The 20,678-nt window shown below is 34.7% G+C and overlaps 4 protein-coding genes and 1 non-coding gene across 5 annotated transcripts; 3 read left to right on the top strand and 2 right to left on the bottom strand.

Moving 5' to 3' along the window:
* The first annotated feature begins 482 nt into the window (after positions 1 to 482).
* LOC132045131 (uncharacterized) lies at positions 483 to 3,798 on the top strand. The gene is made up of 4 exons (XM_059435668.1): positions 483 to 894; positions 1,505 to 1,563; positions 3,280 to 3,397; positions 3,495 to 3,798. Exons 1-4 carry the CDS (start codon positions 665 to 667, stop codon positions 3,571 to 3,573), a joined length of 486 nt encoding a protein of 161 aa, XP_059291651.1. The 5' UTR covers positions 483 to 664; the 3' UTR covers positions 3,574 to 3,798.
* Positions 3,799 to 5,459: 1,661 nt separating this feature from the next.
* Positions 5,460 to 7,023, bottom strand: LOC132045139 (uncharacterized protein At4g14100-like). The gene is made up of 2 exons (XM_059435679.1): positions 6,479 to 7,023; positions 5,460 to 5,737 (listed from the first exon to the last, which is right to left on the bottom strand). The coding sequence occupies exons 1-2, from the start codon at positions 6,948 to 6,950 to the stop codon at positions 5,547 to 5,549; spliced, it is 663 nt and encodes a 220-aa protein (XP_059291662.1). The 5' UTR covers positions 6,951 to 7,023; the 3' UTR covers positions 5,460 to 5,546.
* On the top strand, positions 6,193 to 6,265 carry TRNAK-CUU (transfer RNA lysine (anticodon CUU)). The gene has a single exon. It is a non-coding gene; the product is annotated as a tRNA-Lys (tRNA).
* A 1,211-nt stretch (positions 7,024 to 8,234) lies between the features above and the next one.
* On the bottom strand, positions 8,235 to 12,305 carry LOC132045133 (succinate dehydrogenase assembly factor 2, mitochondrial). The gene is made up of 5 exons (XM_059435672.1): positions 12,058 to 12,305; positions 11,863 to 11,958; positions 11,597 to 11,723; positions 8,717 to 8,785; positions 8,235 to 8,631 (listed from the first exon to the last, which is right to left on the bottom strand). The coding sequence occupies exons 1-5, from the start codon at positions 12,162 to 12,164 to the stop codon at positions 8,485 to 8,487; spliced, it is 546 nt and encodes a 181-aa protein (XP_059291655.1). The 5' UTR covers positions 12,165 to 12,305; the 3' UTR covers positions 8,235 to 8,484.
* A 5,173-nt stretch (positions 12,306 to 17,478) lies between these two features.
* On the top strand, positions 17,479 to 18,920 carry LOC132045140 (probable glutathione S-transferase parA). Its single transcript, XM_059435680.1, has 2 exons — positions 17,479 to 17,994; positions 18,384 to 18,920. The coding sequence occupies exons 1-2, from the start codon at positions 17,674 to 17,676 to the stop codon at positions 18,726 to 18,728; spliced, it is 666 nt and encodes a 221-aa protein (XP_059291663.1). The 5' UTR covers positions 17,479 to 17,673; the 3' UTR covers positions 18,729 to 18,920.
* The last annotated feature ends 1,758 nt before the right edge of the window (positions 18,921 to 20,678 follow it).

The following is a 20,678-nucleotide window of genomic DNA, read 5'->3' as shown; positions in this document are numbered from 1 at the left end:
CGACGTCACAAAAACTACTACCTATTATTGTAAAGTTATCGATTTAGAGATCGAATATGAGATCTCTTAATAAGTGTAACGGAATTCAGACATTATACTCTTTGAAAAAAAAAAAAGTCATCGATTTAGTTATTTGTAATATTAAATTTAGAAAAATAATTTTTGTAAGTTGTAACTATACTAAACTATGAGGTGGTTGCCAGAATACAAATATCGGGAAGTCAAATATTTGGTTCCATTATACTTCATCGCCGCATAATTCTTTATTACTATGTAAAACAAAATTATTACAAAAATCTGTCTTTCATAATTTATGTTTTAAATAAATATAATTAAATTTTCGACGTCAAAAAATGACATGTCGTATTGACCGACCAGGTTGATAAAAGAAGCGCAGAGAAGATAAGAAAGTGTGTATAAAGTGAGTGGCAAAAGTAATGTGTGGGGAGCATGACAGCCACGCGTTTTACATACAATCTGTAGACACTATAGACAGACATCAACCTATTACCTCTAACGTAAACACAAATTTTACCACTAAAAACATCACCACTTATTTCCAATCTCTTCCTCTACTACTTCTTTCTTCTTTTAGCAATTAAAAGAAACTACATAACGAGTAGAGTTCCAAGAAAGACAATTTGAAGGGCAATTAATATAAGAAATGGCCCTGCAAGCACCTACTAGAATTCCAGCTAGTCCTTTAGCCCCAAATGGTGGCAACAGTGGTCTTAGACAGGCACCAAATGGTTTAGCTTTGAAATCATCATTTTTTTCTCCATCAGTTCATCTCTTGCTTCCACCTCCATCACTCTCTGGTGCTGCTCCTGCTACTGCCCCTCGAATCTCCATGCGTGTTACCTCTAAACAGGCCTATATTTGCCGGGATTGCGGGTAACTCCTGTTTTCTTTCTACTTTATCCTATTCCAATTTCAGGGGATCTAAAGTCTGAATTTAAAATAATTTGATATTATTATATGTATATACTCCGTCCGTCTCATAATATTTGTGGTCTTCGCTAAAAATATTTGGCTCAAAATACTTGTTATTTTATTTAACCAAGATAAATTAAGTAGTTTTTACCCCTTTTACCCCGTGTTAAATACATCTATAGGCTGGTATTATGATTTCACATATTAAAAAAATAGTTTCGCATTGTGGTTTTAAATATTCATTGGGGAGATATTACATGATAAAATATTTTAAGAGGGTAAAATAGTCAAACACCCTCTTATTAATGTTTTATCAAGGAAAAGATTTTAAGAGGGAGGGAGTACATTTTAATTGTGTTTTTGTGTGCATACTTAGTTGGAGCAGAAAACAATGAGCTCGCTCATTGTAATTGAGCAATTGAACTACGGAGTTCGTCCTAAATTTACTGATTACATCTATCTTGCCTTGGGGCATCGCATTCTGGATGTACTAGTCAAGACTCTTTCTGTATATTCTCTCTGCATACTAATTGTATTGCACATCTACATATCTGTCATGAATATGGTGCAGGTATATTTACAATGAGAGAACTCCTTTTGAGAAACAACCCGACAAGTACTTCTGTCCTGGTATGTTACTTTTATAATCATTGCATCGAGCTTATAGTTTCTGTAAAAATCTGTATGTCAATGCCTGCCATTATCTTGATTTGTGATTATGCAAAATAGAAAAGCTTTCTCTCCATGGTCACAATTGCTAGCATTATCCTATCGACGAGCTTTGAGTTTTTCCTTGGTTTGAAATCAAAGTTGGAGCTTACACTTTGTTTGGATGGTTATTACGTATTGTCTCATAATGTGTCGTATTATATCGTATTGTGTTATATTGTATTGTTTTGATGAGTACAATGTTTGGATAGATTGTATCATTTCCCGTTGTTACGTAATGTTAGACATCAACAATTTGAAGGAGAAACCTACAAGAAAAGTAGGGTGCAACGTAGAGTTATTATAAAAATGTATGATAAAGGATAAAATATGATATAAAATATGATTATTAGATAATAATTAAAGACAATGAGAAAAAAAAAATAAGGTAACGACGCAATAACACCAAATTGGTCGTTACATAAAATGAGACTTTTCGTTGTTACGTAACGATGGATTTAACGATACGATACAATAAAATTAAAGTAACAATCAAAACAAACATTGTACTTAAACTAAAAGCACAATACAATAGGTAACACAACCATCCAAACAACCTCTTATCCTCTTGAAAAATAAAGAAATGTTACTATACCTATTTGGTTCTATGGCCAATAAGTTTAATTTCTGATTAAAGTGATCGCGGCATTACAAGATGGTTATAGAATTCTGTTTTTATGATAAGTACAGTATGTGCAAGATTTATTTAAAAGTCGAACCATCTATGAGATGAAAATTGGGAGAACAACCTCTTAATAGCTTTTTAATTAGGGAACATAGAAAAAGAGAATAAATTCAAAGAAGAAGAAAAAGAAACTAATGTCCTAGTGGGAATACCCTGTTAGCTGCTCAACTCTTTGTGACCATTATAATCCATTATCCAGATGCAAACTTTTAAAAATTCACAATTTTTGTTTTAACTTATTTCTTGACAATTGTCTACGGTAACAACCTCTCTACCCCACAAAGGTAGGGGTAAGATCTGCGTACATCATATCCTCCCCATACCCTACTTGTGGGATTACACCGGGTATGTTGTTGTTGTTGTTATTTCTTGACAATATTTCTACTCTATTTGTTTTTGTATAAAACAACTACGAGCTAGTTGCTTCACAATTTTCCTCTGATAGGTTGTTTACCTCTCTTCATTTTTGCTTCCCCTGATCAATAACTTTCAGATACTATAACTTTATCTAAGAAATTAATATATAATATCACTTGCTAAACTAGCACCTGGAAAAAATTGTGGTATTTCTCCAATTTCTTGAGCTTCAAGGTTTATATGAATGTTTAACTACATAATTCCCTTTAACAAAAATTGGACTTAATGGAATAACGTTGTTAAATACTTAAACATTTACTTTCTATTTCTATTTTTGTTCTCTCAAGACCCAGTTTGCTTGACTAGTCCCTTCTAGACGTCTCCGCATTACCAAGGCTTGTACCCGAGACTTCTGGTTAAGAATGGAGAGGTGTCATCCATCCACTAGATCTCTTGTTAATTCTTTGCTCAATTTTTCAATTAGCGTCTATTAACCGTTAGCTATGAAATCCCTAGTGGCATTTCTTCATTTCTTGGGAATACTCAAATTGGATTTTAAATCTTAGTAAAGTAATGGTTTGATCTTGTGATTGCAGTATGTGGAGCTCCCAAAAGAAGATTCAGGGCGTATGAACCTAAAGTAACCAAAGATGCTAATTCCACAGAGGTTCGTAAGGCCAGAAAAAAAGAGCTACAAAGGGATGAGGCTATTGGGTAAGTTCTCTTTTCTTACAAATTTACTCCTCTTTTATCAGTTTCCTTAATTTGAATACAGATCAACATAATCTATGATGATTCCTCGTTGGTGTAGGAACGTACTGCCCATTGCTATTGGAGTTGGAGCTGTTGCACTTGCTGCTTTATACTTCTATGTCAACAACAGTTCTTAGATTGAAGTGGAGGGAAAAGAAAAAATGTCATATCTGATTAACAGATCAAGGAGATTGTTAAATTTTGTATTAAGGCTCTATATACAATTGTTTATTCTATCCATTCATTCTCTAAACTGCACTCCTATAGAGATGCAAATATGAAATTGATAATTTGTCTTGTTAAACAAACTGCCTTGTGCAAAACATGAAATATAAGTATAGTATTATCAGTCAGTTTCATAATTCAAATTCCCTATGTACGAATTTCACCCAAGTGTAAATGGGTAAGGCCGATTCCTTTATTATTTTCACAGCATTCAACCTCAGCTTCCAAAAAAACTTTTCAATTTCTCACGCATACTTATGGCCACACAATGAATTTTTTTAGGTACGATAGCCCAAGATCTAACAAGAGTAGAATACTCTAAACCTAGTGTTAAATTAAGTTATGTTGCGCATTTGATGGGAGTATATATCATACCAATAACATTACTCTTCAATGAGATTTGCACATTAAACTTCAGACATCTCATTTTCGAAGTTGTTCGATTTGCAAATTTTTACGTACTGCTTGCATGGCTTAAATGGTGGTCCCAAATCAAGTATCTAAGCACTTTGACCGGCTATATATCAAAAAATATTACCCTTGCATGGCAAACGCACTCATCCTCTGCTGGTTGGGAAACAACATAATGGATAAGTGTGCATCACCAAAATTTGAGGCACAAACGGGCTTGAGCTCATACTGAACTCTTACAGCCCCAAACCTCATAATTTTGCGAAAACCACACACTCTTTATCCAATGTAATTTTAGTCCAACGTTCAAGGGAAAAGTGTGATGACCCGCCATGTCATCATGCCACCTAGGCGCCACGTGGAACTATTTTTGCCATATAGGAAGCTTATGTGGATGCTTACATGGAAAGAAGGCTAGCTTATGTGAGAAGGTTCTAGAGAAATATGGAGATTTCTCATGGAAGACTTTAGAACCGTATGAAATTGCATGGATAGTCCTTGGAATAATCTAGTTGTGTAGAGATTTCTAAAATAGGGGCTTATTTGTAAATATATAGGGACTTATAGACTAATTATTATTTACATACTAGTCCCTAGGTGAGTAGTATAAATGGGAGGGTCATTCATTTGTAAATCATCAAGAAAAAAATCAATCAAGGCTTCTATAATAAAGCCCTTCCTTCTAGTAAATTCCTCTTGTCTTATTCACCTATTATTCCCTTAGCGACCTTGAGTGTAGTAATCTAGGCTGACTTGGCATAGCAAGATCGTGAGCAAGTTGTGCAAGAACGTGAGCGAGTTTTCAAGTGCCGCACGTGTGCTTAGTTGAAGACTAAGGACGTGACAAAAGGCTGTGAACTTGAAAGACCGAACTTGCATTAGCGAATCTTATCTACTGCTGGTATGGAGGAAAATATTTTCATCATTCCCTAGTATTTAAAAGGGTATAAAAGAGTAGCAAGTGAAAATATGATAATTGTATAAGATTATGCTTGGATGATATTTTTGAGTATTAAAGGTTGACCAAAACATCTAAGCATTGACTGAATCATGTGAGATGGAATAAGAATTCTGATGGAGTATTTCTGAAGGAAAATAACTTTCACCCATGAATGCCAATTTTATCCATTTTGGCTGATTTCATGATAACCAAACATGGGATAACATTTTTCTTAGGAAAAAGATTTTCTATTAAAGCAAAGACTTTAAAATTTGTTTTCTTTGTTCTTCCCCTCTCTTCTCTTTCTTTTCCAATCTTGAGAACAATAATCTAAGCCCCAACGGCCAACATCATTGAAATAGTTTGGAGTATTTACTTTCCAAAAATGGTTCGTCAACTAAGAGTAATAAGATTAAAGTGAAAGCAAAATGAGTAATGCGTGAAAAATGGAAGCTCAGGACCAATTTATTAGATCCAAAGAAACAACAACATCAAGAAGAAATTATTTGATAGTACATGGAAATGTAACAAGAATTAGAGCAGTAAAGAAACATCCATCGATGCTCCAATGAGTTTGCCAATCGAAACATCCTCATTAGTAACAAAACTAACAGGAGATGATATCTTTTCATCCTTGGCCTCATTGAAACAATAAACAGGAGCTTGCCAATTTGGATCCTCCAGCACTTTTCCTACTTCGAATGTCATTACATGTGCAATCATACCTGCACCATACCCAAAATTTCTTTCGTTAATAACCTCTACACAAACTTAGTTTTATACCTATCACTACCTATCACTGAAATTTAATGGACTATAACGGGTTAATACTTCATTTTTTAGGCTACCAATACCTTATCAAGCTCGCAACGAAGAAATATATATACACACTATTTGCGCACAAAACTTAAAACTCATTGAGAAATGAGTTTCACTTTTATACTTGACAATGTAAGGAAAAGATTAAGCTAGCAGGTCAGCTAAAATATAACTGCAACTAACACTTCATAATTCTAGAAACTAGAAATTTGAAGGGGGTAAAAAGGCAAACAAGCTACGGCAGGTTGAACTACTTCGGAGGAGTATTTTTTAATAACTTCAATACATATCCAGTCCTTTAGAAATACATGTACTCCACTGATCATTCTCTGTCTGCGACTACTATAATATTTAACAATAAGCCCGTCTAGCTCAGTTGGTAGAGCGCAAGGCTCTTAACCTTGTGGTCGTGGGTTCGAGCCCCACGGTGGGCGTGTTAGGTTTTTCATTTTGTATATAACTTTAATTACCAAAAAAGACTAATTATAGAGTAGGAAATCAATTCGAAACTGTGACGTTCGATTCAAATGTAATCTACAATCCATATGCCAAAAACAATACTCCAGTCTCCATATGATTAATTGAATAAAAGAATCAAATTGGAAATGGTACCTTAAAGACTTTTAATTTAAGCTTTTTAAAATTACCTGTGAAGAAAGCCCAGTAAACAGGTCTCTTAGTAACAACATCTTCATAATACCAAATGAAATCAACTTTTTCCCACACATTGCATAGAAACCCATCCATATATCGCTGTCCCAAATAATTCCCACCCTGTAACCAAGTAGGTCTAAGTATCCCTACAGGAAAATGCCTGACCATACACTCCTTATTAGCATCCAAAGTATAGTAAAACGAAGTATGGTTATCCCATTCTAAATCATAAAGACGCTTTCCCAATTGATTTTTAATTATGTTGAAGTTCCTTCCATTAGGCCAATCGTACCATAAATCAACGATTTGAAGATTACCCTTGGTGTTGTTCATGAAGAGAATTGAATGGAATTGCTCCGGCCATGGAGTTGGTATTGGGTCGCCCGATTCTGATGCAATGCTGAAGGTGAAGCACAGAAGGAGGAGGCCAGCGGAGATTTTAGTGGTTTCGCCTGAAATCAACATTTCTTTTTTCTCTTAGTGGAAAGGCAATGATAGTGGGATTTCCCTTTTGCTTTTCAAGAAAGACTAGTTGGGGAGAGAGGGAACACGTGGAGAGATTTCTCAAGGGGAAGGGAGAAAACTGCATAGATAAGGTAGAAAATAATAATAATAATAATAATAATGAAAAAAATACCAACCTCCTACCCATTCTGAATGATTAAAAAAAAATAGAAATAATAATAATGATAAAAATGAGGTAGAAATATTTAGAGTTAAAAAAAGGAAAATCTTAAGAAAATAAAATTATATCGGGCCTGGATTTTGACTTCTTCACCAATATTTTTAAGAGAAGTTACCTATATTTTTAATTCTTATTAAGAGCCTGTTTGGATGGGCTTAAAAAATGCAGTTTATAAGTCAAAAAAATAAGTTGGGGTAGTCTAACTTATTTTTTTGGCTTATAAACTGCTTTAGATAAGTTAAGCCAAACGGATTCAATTATTTTTTTGAATTTATTTTAAGAAAATGAGCTTTATAATTTGACAATTTTCTAAGAAAACAAAAAAAAAGTGAAAACGAACTGTAAGTTGTTTTCAGCAACTTATAAGCCAATCCAAATGGGCTCCAAGAAATTGATTTGTTTAATAAATTGACAGTTTAACATTTTGAAACACCCTATGATTTGCACAAATCGCAAACACCACAAAGATTCAATTTTGTTACTATTTATGTCCGGGTAATAATTAAGATATTTAGCAACTATATTCCCTTTCCTTATCAATTTGAACATGTCAGTAAGATACCTCTTTCAGTTTTTGTTTCTATGAGAAAAAATGGAAAATGATTGTTTTATGCTAATTTTACTACTCAATAACTTGTAGCTATATCTCACATGAAATATTCGACGCAAACCTTTCACATTTTAATAATTATTTTAGCCTATGATTGAAGGTACCAAAACTTGAATCTTGACGTTTAGACAATGGCATCAAAATTAAATATAGGAAGTATAGCTAATCTGCAGGTGTCTATGTTTTGTAATCCCATTTCTTCGTCCGTACCTGTTCATTAGTACCCTCTAACGTTTTTCCAGATAATTCAGATTGTACAATCCTATCCCTTTTCAAGAGCCAACATGAAAACCACATCAAAATACATGTCAAAGAACTCATATGAACATCGGGGCTAGAGAGATAGCGATCGCCCTGGGAAAAGAAGAAGAACGCTCTCCAATTAGATTTACGGAACAAAAACCAGAAAATAATTGGTGACATTCAGTTTAATAACTCATATAACAAAAAATGGTGGCATTTAGTACTTCGAGTTTCACGTATAGACCAAAGAAATGCTTTTACATTAAGAGTTCTATCATAGCAATAAAACAAGGGTGCGCGTGCTGCCTGCAGGCTTAACACATTCGGCATCTATTAGCACATTATTGAGGCCTTATTGAAACAGACCTGAGTTGCAATATTTATTCATACACAAAATAATATAGGTTCCTATACAAGACTATGGTTTAGTTGTTCTTTGACATCTGCCAGCAGAAAGAGAGCTACTGATTCCCAGCTATAGGCGCATCTCGGGCTCTCTTGATATCGTCCCACCCTCTCACCCAAGGTTTTCCTGGAACAGCACGAGTCTCAGGAGAAGCATGTTTGTCAAGGTTATTCATAACTTTTTCACGCACAGCAGAAAATACCTACATCCCAAGTGCTAATCAGATAAAATATACATTCAAATAAACCAATTGAATGAAGTATAAATTCTCAAGGTTTATGGCTTACAGGATTTGTGTTTATTGCATCTGGGGGTTGCTCCTGACCAGTCAGCCACTTCCACAAATCTGGATTCTCCTACAGGCATAAATAGAATAAACTGAATAATATAGCTCAAGATCATCTTCACAAATGAGAATTGTCCCGTTACGACCATTCTACTGCATCTAAACAGACCATTCTACTGTATTTAAACAGATAATCTGTGTTCACTTTATCTTTCATTCTTTTGATGGAGGGTTGGGGCAAGGCAAGGAGGGTTGACAGGAGATTAGCTGGTGGCAAAGGATGAGACGAACACCATCGACAGAGTCACAGAGAGAATACAATGTAAACATTTAGCGTTGCAACAAAATTTGAACTTTATATCTATATGTGAAGTCAATGTGGTGCATTTATTCTACGGAAAAAGCTCAAATATGCCATCGAACTATCGGAAATGGCTCATTTATGCCACTCGTCAATAGTTTGGCTCATTTATGCCATCGACGTTACAAAATGGCTCATTTATGCCATTGCCGTTACAAAATGAGTCGGATTTTTAATTAATTTAGGATTAAAAATTGGGCTGATTTAATTAAACAAGGTGGACCTCTAATTGGAGGCCACGTGTCACATCTGGTATTGTAAAACCGACGTTAATGAAAAATGGCATGAATGAACCATTTTGGTAACGGCGATGGCATGGATGAGCCATTTTGTAACGGCGATGGCATAAATGAGCCAAACTATTGACGAGTGGCATAAATGAGTCATTTCCGATAGTTCGATGGCATATTTGAACCTTTTCCGTTTATTCTATGATCGATGAATGAATCATACAGCAACCAGCAGAGCACTGGTCGAATTCTAGTTCCCAACCAACCTTCCCGCATCTTCTTTTATCCTTTTTTACCTGCCTCCCTTTTATGCCTTAATCTTACACTCTCTTAACTATTCGGTTTTCCTTTCGCTAACATGTTTCTGAGTTACCCTCAGAGGGAAATTGAGTCTGAATTTGGCCCCAAAAAAATAAGTCTGAGCTAATACATCCACTATCCAATCCTTACATGCAACAAAGGATATGCATAATATTTTACTCTCTTAATCGGGGGGCCGGGGAGGGGGGGGGGGGGGTGCGCAGAACACAAAAGAAAAAAAATACTCCCATGGTGCATTACTTTCCTTTATAAGAAATAGCAAAATAAAAAGATTAAGCTCAACACCAGCCAAGCAGTTAAAAGTACCAGATTATGGCCTTCCTACCACTGAATGTGATTTAGATGATTTCTCACGAATCAGTTGCAGATCAAATTAAAACACAAGTCCTTAGTTTTGAGCTTAACACATCTACCCTCACTAGTGAAATATTCGTATAAGTCAGTGGCAGACCCAGGATTCAATGGCCCCGGGTGCTCACCTTAAAATCAACAAAAATATATTGCTTTGAGTGGTATTTGAACTTGGCTCCTCCATGGCTTAGCCTAAAGCCTTTAACCAGAGCACCAAGATCTTTTATTGCTTCTTGGGTGCTATTTATTATTTTATACCAAAATTTCAATATTTTCTATATGTGTACATAGAGTATCTGCCACGGTTAATGGTTGCTTGAGCACCAAAAAATAGTACATGGGTCTGCCCCTGGTATAAGTGCAAGTACATGAGGGAACAAGTTCATATAGGGGAGGGCTTACTGTTGTCTACTAGAACTAAAACACCAAGAAGCAAGACACCTCATGTTAGCCCAAGGCAATTAGCTCAATAGTCAAGGATTCACATCAGCAAAATAATGTTTCTCCTAAACCCTAAAGCCAAGCTTATCATTCTTTTCACTCAACCCCACCCACTCCATTCAGGCAAAAAAGGTAGAGGACGAACATGTTAACCCACAACAATGAAATAGGTGCACAACCTAGAAAACCGCCCATACTGGGCAGCCCGGTGCAATACTGCATCTGATGAAACTACTAACCATATTCTTTTTACAGCTAGTCAAGAAAAAAAGGGAAACAACACACGTGAATCAATATATATCGTTCAAGCACGGTAAAAATGAAGACCTCCATTTCCGCTACCTGGAAAAGCACCTTTCGAGGTCCTTGAAAAAGGACAGACTCTATACCATCCCGCTTTAACCACACACTAGATATATATATCACAAATCAATGCAACATACACATACATAATTATATGTTTGCATACTCAATACAGTTAGAAATTCAAAACTTTGGCTTAGAAGTTTTTCTTTTCACACTTGGTGTAAAAGTATCTTGTGTATGTGATTTCTCCCTGGAAAACATTTATTTATTTATTTATTACATAGGGGTAGGGGAAGGGATTACAATGTGAAGATTCGAACCCTCACCAACAAGGTGAAAGTTCAGGTAGCCAACCAACTGAACTACTAGATCCCTACACCTGGAAAACATTTATCCGGAAAATATCTCCCAACATACCAAATACATCATTTTTTTTTTTAAGAGAAGTTAGGCTTTGATCACTCGAATGCCAGTTTGGGCTGTGTGAAACAACCAAGCTGCAGATTGTGGTTTACTTAGAGTAGAAATTGGGCATAACAGATTTGAATATAAAGAAGTTGGCAATAATAGATGCTAATAAAATCTACTGATGGAGGACTTTGATATATTCTATTCTTTTTGTTGGTGATGAGATAAGACTCCCAAGGGCTATCATTTCTGTTGTACTTTTGGGTTAACGCTCATTACAAGATGTTATGAGGGCTAGCAAAGAAATAAAGCTTGAACAAAACTTCTATATGATTCACCTAAATACTTGATTCCTCTAGCAGCAAAATATATGGTAAAATCGATGACAAATAAATGAGAAATTCCAAAGAAAAAATGTAGAAAAAGCATAAAGCTTTAGAATGGAAAAACAACGAAAATTTACCAGGTCAAGAACATTAACAAGGGACTTAATTCCATTTTCGTCCATAGACTGTATATGTTCCTCCACCCATTTGCCAAGAACAAGGTCTAGCTCCAGGTAGCCTCTTTGTTTACTCCGATAAATAAGCCTATAATCCAATACAAAATAAAAACACCAATAACATATCATGATCCAATAGGTGAAAGGAGGGCATATTCGAGCCATTTTTAATACGTTACGGGCATTTCTTTTCTACCCTTTTTCCGTAGTGAAAACTTCAAAATTACCTGTTAAATAAACGCCTTTTGCTCTCTTCATTAGAAAGATCAATATTAACCGCCTCGTTGGAAGAAATAAAACGCGAAACTGTTCCAGCTAAAGGCCTAAACGAGCATACAAAAAGCAAATATAATTAAAAGACAAAAAAAAAATTTACATATAACAAATGTAAAGTGAGTAAGAAAGGTAGATTATTTTAGAACCTGTAAAGATTGTGAGATGGGAGTGCGGAGGTTGCAATGGATGTTCTGTTAGTGGAATTGAGGATTCGAGGAATGGTGAATAGAAGTGCCCTTCGTAAATTCGCCATTCTTTCTCTTTTTTGAGGATCAATGAGAGTTCGAATTTGATCTTGATTTTGGGGTTAACAAGAATTTGAAGGCGGTTGGTTTGCCTAAACAATGCGAGGCGTGGCCTCTTGGCATCCACTATACCCCGCCTGTGAACACTCTTCTAATCCGGGTAATTTAACCCGAATTGATTGATACCCACAAGAAACAAAGGGAAAATTCTCTTTTTGCCCTTTAAGTAAGGCTGGTGTTTAATTTTTCTCCTTTCAATCGAATTTATGTTGCTAGACATATGTTTTTTTGAAGGCACAATGTATGTGGGGGCATAACTTATACTCCCTCTGTTTTAATTTATGTCAACTTTTTACTATTTGGGGAGTGTACGAGGTAGTTCTTTGACCATATTTTTCTTACATTTTTCTAAATTATTTGAATTATAAATTATCACGATTTATTGTACTTTTAATGTAGTTTCTAAATATATAAATTTTATTTTTACTAATTTTAAAAAATCTATATTAAAATTTAAGGTCAAAGTTATAAAGTTTGACCCTGGTACTTCGAAAAGGTTCACATAAATTGAAACGAAGGGAGTATCATATTACCTAGACTCATTCGCCTATGCCAGCACGGGCTCAACAATTGATGTTACGGTGTATGTTTCCCCATTCAGTTTATTTGATCCAATTTTTTTGAGTCTATTTTAAAAAATATCTCTTACAAATTTAGAAATTATTTAATTTAAATATTTAATTTTACCTTTGATGACAAGTTTTTATTGTCACACAAATATTATGACTTATTTAACATCACAAGTTTTAAAAGTCTAATAGTCACATGAGTAACTATTATCACATATTTAAGAACACAAATTTTAAAAGTTTTTTTCATGCATCGAAATACTATCTGAGTTGTAAGATGAAAACAATAATATAACTAAAGACTTTTATTTTATACTATTATAAATACTTCTTATTCCAAAAATATTCTTTGAAATGATGCTACAGTCTACAGCTATGTCCTTCACACATAAGGTCTAGGGTAATGGAAGACCCGGGAAGGCCTCTTTTTCTAGTTCTAGTCTAGTTCTAGCTAAGAATGAGAGAGAAATTAGAAAGGCATCCAGCTGCCAAAGATTGACCCTGCGCAAATAAAGTGAAGCATGTAGCTGAGAAGACTGTGAAAAAGGAAAACAAAAGTGGTCACTATCGAGTTTTGGGTTAAAATTATCCCTTATTTATGGGAGTAGGTTCATTTTAATTCCTCAAATATTACCCTGAGCATATTTAATCCCTTATCTATGGGAGTAGGTTCATTTTGGTCCCTTAAATATCACGCTAAGCATATTTGATCCCTTATCTATGGGAGTAGGTTTATTTTGGTCCCTTAAATATCATGCTAAGCATATCTAATCCCTTAACTATGCTACAGTGGGATACTTTTGGTTTCCCTAATAGAACCCGTTTAAAAAATAACGGTGTTAAACCCATGTGACACTCACTTGACTTGTAAGAGGCTAAACCCATCAGACTTCATTAAGTTCCTTTTTCACTTGATTGAATAGTAAATGTTATAAAAGGGGCTAATTGTGGCCTATGGTATCTTGGTTGTAGACTTACGAGCTCAAGAAGTAGACGTTGGACAATTAGATACGTTTCAAGGTATGTAAGGCTAATCCTTCTTTCAAATGCATGATTTCTATGTTATGATTCCATATGTGCTATCCACATTACTTTTACTCCTAGAAATGCTAGAAGTTCCTCATTCTCAAGAGTCCGAGGACGACTCCACGATTAGCAGAACCCAAGCCTAAAGCTTAGACAATTTTACGATGTAAATGAGCTTACCATATGATTCTTGATTTCGTTCTCACAATTGTCCTTACCTTATGCTATTGTTCCTTCAAAGTGAGGTAGGAAGATGATGATTATGTTAAGGATTCTAAATCTAGGGAAGCCAAGTTTAAAGCTCTTGATGCTTTCAAGTCCCTATTAAGGTTGTCACTTGATTGTCGATTATATTCTTTGACGTCGATCTCACCCTATGATAGTTGTCCTTTCAAGGTGAGACCTAACTATGATGATGATTCCATAATGACATATCGGAAGTTACCGACTTGATGTCACCCGGTAGAGTTGTACTGTTTTTCTCGGATATCTATGCATGCTATATATGTATGTAATTATGTTATGAAACCGAGCTTATATAGCCGGGTATGATATCTATTGCGCGCATACCACCGCAATTGGGTACAAACAATACCGAGCCTTGTTATGGCCGGGTACAGGTAGGATCGAGCCTTGTTATGGCCGGGTACAGGTAGGATCAAGCCTTATAATGGCCGGGTACAGAAGATACCGAGCCTTGTTATGGCCGGGTATAGATGACACCGAACCTATATGATCGAGTATGATATCAGTATATGTACATGTATGAAATGTTTTCTTCAAAGGAAGGTTACGTAAGTATAATGCACGTCTTAAGAGGTACTATGAGGTATAAATGATTCATTCAGTTTATATTATTCTCCATACTGTTTTCATGTTACTATTCATGTCTTCCATAATCAGTACATTATCCGTACTGACTCCCCTATTGCTCGGGGGGCTGCGTTCATGCCCGCAGGTACCGATAGACAGACGGACGATCCGACTTAGTAGATTTCCCTCATTTGTCGGTGCGCTCCACTTGATCCGGAGCTGCGGACCATTTTGGTATGCTATTTTGAGACGTATATGCATATATATGTATGGGTATGATGGGGCCCTGTTCCGTCCTTTCTACATCTTTATTCCAGTAGAAGTCTGTAGACAGTTGTACGTATTTGATAGATGATGTAGCCTTGCTGGTTTTATTTCTTTTGTGTACAGTATATGTGTGGCGGCTCAGTCAGCTCGCATTATTCTTTCAGCATATGTATGTACGGATTGTACAGAGTGCATGATGTCATTCTTTCACGAGACAGTATCAGTTCAATTTGAGTTATGTATGGGTCCTTGTTGTTCGGTATTGTCCAGATACGAGTATAGGGGTATTTGGTCACTAGAGATCAGGCGCTCGTCACAGCTCATTGGTTTGGGTCGTGACAGTATTGAACTTTTACAAAAAAATTATAATGCAACTCTTACTTTTTCTAGACAATTCTATCCCACGGTAAGAATCGAAATTTTAGCCTACTTAGCGGAAATAGCTAGAGTTTTATGTGAGTATAAAGATAAATTCGGTTATCAAGCGGCTATTTTTAATATGACAACAAAATTTAAGAAGTATTTTTTTTCCATCCCAACTTTATTTATATTGGGTTCTTTTTTAAATCCTTGTTTTAAAATGTCTTATACTAGAGCATTGGTTGGTCAAATTTATAACTATTTAGAAATTGACGAGGAAGTTGAACAATCTTTAACTGACGCCGAGCTCGCGATTGATTCCGAGTTTAGAAAATTTTTTAGTCATTATTCTACTTTCGAAGAAAGTGCTACATCTATTGCTCCACGCCCCACTACTTCTCAAAGTACCAAAAAGGGCTTAAAGGGTTTGTCGAATTTAAAAGTTTTACATTCACAACTAGCTCCTTTTAATAATGCAAACTTTGATGAATATCACCTTTATTTGATGCAGCCAAATGTGGATATCAACCAACTAGATGATTTGGACGTCTTAGCATGCTGGAAGAAATACAAGACGAGTCATCCGATACTTTCAAAAATGACTCGAGATATCCTTAAGGTTCAAATATCAACCGTGGCTTCGGAAAGTGTATTTAGCCAAGGAAGACAACAAATTGGAGACCATAGACACTCATTATCCGAATTTAGCTTGCAAGTACTAGCTTGCATTCGCGATTGGATTAGATCGGAGCGACGCAACCAAAACTCAGAAGCGGTGGAAGGCGAAGAGGAAGAGATTGAAGATTTGATAGCAAGTGGAATAGACCAAATGGAAGATTTTGAAGATATCTCAATGACCGAATATGATATGGCAGATATTAGCCAAATGATTGACACTTTTTGATTTTATTATTCTACTACTTTTTTGCAACTCATGTATTATTTGCAAGTTAAAAAAAACTACAACTTGCAAATAAATGTTATCCATGAATGAATAAAATATATGGCTCATTGAGCTTTCTTCAATTTACTTGTGTTCATATTTTTACTTATATTAAGTTACGAATATACCTAAAATATACTAAAAATATACTTATAATATACATCTACTTAGATTAAAAAATAGAAAGTTATATACTTGAAAAATAACTAAAATATACTAAGAAAATACTTATAATATAAATATACTTAAGTTATAAAACAGAATTTATAAACTTAGTATATACGATATATATAATTTATAAGTATATACTACATAAAACTTAAGTTATATAAGTATAAATAGTATACATATAACTTAAACATATATAAGTATATATAGTATACATATAACTTAAACATATAGTATACATATAAGTTATAAGTATATATAGTATACATAAAACTTTAGTTATATAAGTATATATAGTAGTATACATAAAACTTAAGTTATGTAAGTATATATAGTATACATATAACTTAAACATATATAAGCATATATAGTATACATATAACTTAAACATACATACATACATATATATATATATATATATATATATATATATATATATGTATGTATGTATGTATTATAACTTAAGTTACTTATAAGTTAAGTTTTTTTTAAGTTTATAAATTTCCATTTTATAACTTAAGTATATTTATATTATAAGTATATTCTGAGTATATTTTAGATATATCTAGTATAAATATACTTAAGTATAAATAGAAGGTTATAACTTAAGCATATAACTTAATATATATACATATATGTTGTTAGTTAGTAAATATATAAACTTTAGTTATAAACTTATATAACATATATAAATATACCTACGATATACTAAGAAATACTATAATATACATATACTATACAAAAAACAAAAAAAAAGAGGTTTTTTTTAAGTATTGAACCGGCTGGTTCCGGTTTCCAATTTTGAAACCGGTTAACCGGCAACCGGTAGCCAGTTCCTGTTTTTTTTAGAAACCGGCCAGTTTCCTAACCGGCTGCTGCTCCGGTCCGGTTTGGACCGGTTAACAGGCTTAATCTAACTTCTGTTCACCGAATAGATGGAGTATTTGTCTAGACAAAAAAGTCAACATTCTCCTAAATTAGTATTTACCTAGTAAATATCCCGGTCCACAAGAAGAGAAGGTTCAACTACTAAACGGAACTGTTCATAAAAAGAGGACAAGTTAGTTTTTTCTAGTGGTGTGGAAAGAATATTATCCAATTTCTTCCACACTGGCTTACTTTGGTTTTATTCCACTTTCTTGGAAAAGAAGTATTTGCACTATCCTGAACACATTACACATCCTAAGACCTACGCAAGCAGTGACATCTAAACAAATACCCCATCTATATAAATAATTATAATAGGAGCAGTATTCTTCTGTGATTTTATTCATAAGACAACTGATCTTTTATTCATTCATTAGACCAAAAATGGAAGGCACGAAGAATGTGGTTCTGCTGGATTTCTGGGCAAGCTCTTTTGGGATGAGGCTAAGAATTGCATTGGCCTTAAAAGGAATAGAATATGAAGGGAGGGATGAAAACTTATTTGATAAAAGCACTCTGCTTCTGGAGATGAACTCTGTTCACAAAAAGATCCCTGTTTTGATTCACAATGGCAACCCCATTTGTGAGTCTCTAATCATTCTTGAGTACATCGATGAAGTCTGGCATGACAAATATCCCTTACTTCCTTCTAACCCCCATGAAAGATCCCAAGCCAGATTCTGGGCCGACTATATAGACAAGAAGGTATTCCTCCATTTCAATTTGTTTGTCTGATTTTGACTTGAAAACGAATTTTAAAAAGTAAAAAACACTTTTGAATCTTGTCATTTTAAATTAAAGATACGTAAACTGTATCGAAATGTCCTTTAATTTTGTGGTCATAAACATGTTATGTGTAAAGTTGAAGTCAAAGAATTGTCAAAAAGGAAAGAAACATTTTTCTTTTAAACGGACTAAAAAAAAATAAAAAAAATTAAGACAAACAAATTGAAATGGAGGAGTAATAATCATCTCAACACAAAGACCTATTAGCAATCAATATACTGACACACACTTCCTCTACGTTTGCACTTTCCCTTTTTGAATTCCCTTATCAGAATTCTTGATTCCTTCAGTACTTATGGATGTTGCAGATATATAGCACAGGAAGAAGAGTTTGGAGTGGTAAAGGTGAAGATCAAGAGGAAGCAAAGAAGGAATTCATAGAAATCTTTAAAACTTTGGAAGGAGAGCTCGGAGAGAAAACTTACTTTGGTGGTGAAAATCTGGGTTTTGTGGATGTGGCTTTGGTTCCCTTTACAAGTTGGTTTTATTCATATGAGACTTGTGCAAATTTCAGTATAGAAGCGGAGTGTCCAAAGCTGGTGGCATGGGCTAAAAGATGCATGCAGATTGAGAGTGTCTCAAAGGCCCTTCCTCATCCTCACAATATCTATACTTATGTCTTGGAACTCAAGCACAAATTTGGTCTTGATTGAATCAAAGTTACTGAGAGCAAATCACCTCATGCGAATAAAATCACTGTAACTATTTGTTCAAGTATCATTGGTAGCTACTCTGTCTACTAAGTTTCTGTTAGGTGTAATTCAGTCTTTAGAATTCTATTTGCATAACCGCTTCGTTAAACGGAGACAATAAAATGGATTGTAATGAAATATTCATATAGCCTACTCAACTTGTTTGAAATTGATTCATAATTGTTGTATATTAGTAACAATAATAACCTCTTGAGCTGCATTACTAGACTTGAATTACATGGTAGCCACATGGCCAAACCATAAAGAATGAGAGATACTGCAAATTGCAAATGGTCCAAAAATGGTCTAAGTCCAACTTGGGTTTCATAAACTTCCAAGCATAGCAGAGTTTACTATCATCACTTTCGAGGAAGGATGACCATGACTACTCTTAAAAAAAATCAATATATATAAAACAATAAAACATACCCGGTGTAGTATCACAATCGGAGTCGGGAGAGGATAAGATGTACGCAAATTTTATCCCTACCCTTGTGGGCTAGAAGGATTGTTTCCGATAGACAAACTTATGTCATATTATCATATGAAAATATAAATTTATGTCTCATGAAAATATAAATTTATTCTAAGGGCAAAAATTAAAGACCAACACAAATATAGGGGCATAAGTGCCAATGACCCGAAAGAAGAATAGGTGTAAGACTTTTGCAATTGAGGGTAAGTTCGAAGTTACAAAAGTTTATAGGATATAAATGTAAAATTATTGGTCAACCCAAAATAGCTTAAAACAACCAAAAGTTCCCTTCCAAGTTTTTGTGCGGATTGCCTATATAAACCTCTCTTTAATTTTTGCCCACACTTCTCATTTAATGAAAAGCGGGCTCAAGTAACCTTATTTGCTAGTTACGAAATAAGAGAATTTGGGTTTGAACCCAGCAGAATTAAAAAGTAATTTCGCAAGCAAGGTTTCATAGAAATTATGCCTAATTGGGCAAAGTTATATAGAAATTATGTCTTGTCCGGCATAGTTCTGTAGAATTACTTAATTTCTACAGAACTATGACGAAAGGCATAGTTTCTATGTAACTATATGCCCGAAAAGACATAGTTTTTATGTAACTTAGCCTGAATAGGCATAGTTTCTATGAAATATTGCCTTGCAATTTTTTCTTTTACTTTGTTGGAGTTCGAACCCAGAATGTCAGGACTATTTTCGATCACTTTTTTATTACTTAAAGTGACAAACTGCAAAAATTAAAAACCTGCAATATGAGGGCAAAAATTAAAGACCACTCCAAGATGGGGACGGGTAATTTGCACGATTGTCCTTCAAAGGCACTGGTCTTTAATTTTTGCCCGTCGCCTAATGCCCCAAGGTTCTGGGTTCGAACCTTGGCTCAGTCAACAAAAAAAAAAAAAATCGCAAGGCAGATGTTTGTAACAAAATTAGGCCTATTCAGACAGAGGTTCTTTTACCCAAAATTAGCAAGGTTAGGCCTATTCGGGCAAAGTTAGGCTTATTCAGGCAGGGAATAGGCCTAACTTTGCTCGTATAGGCCTAATTTTGCCCTCATAGGTGCTACAAACCTTTGCTTTGCGATTTTTTTAATATTTGATTGAGCGAGGGTTTGAATCCGGAACCCATAAATTTTTAAGCGAAAGATAAAATTTAAACATCAGTGCCTTTGAAGGCATTCCGCACAAAAAAACGGATAGGGACAATCGAGCGAATTGCACCATAAGTTCTAGTCATTAGTTAATTAGGCTTGTTAAAATGGACGTCTAATTATCGATATTATTTTCATGCAATTTGTTTAAAGATACTAGGAGAAAGAATATTTTTTTAGTGAGAAAAACCGTCTGGCAATATTTACACCTGTCAACACCTCGAGCATACTATTGCAACACTCGATTATACATTTTTTCCCTTGTTCTACTATAGCAATTTGT

This window comes from Lycium ferocissimum, unplaced genomic scaffold (assembly GCF_029784015.1).
Source record: "Lycium ferocissimum isolate CSIRO_LF1 unplaced genomic scaffold, AGI_CSIRO_Lferr_CH_V1 ctg60, whole genome shotgun sequence".
Lineage (NCBI taxonomy): Eukaryota > Viridiplantae > Streptophyta > Magnoliopsida > Solanales > Solanaceae > Lycium > Lycium ferocissimum.
The sequence above is the reverse complement of the archived record's forward strand: the minus strand, read 5'-3'. Positions and strand labels throughout refer to the sequence as shown.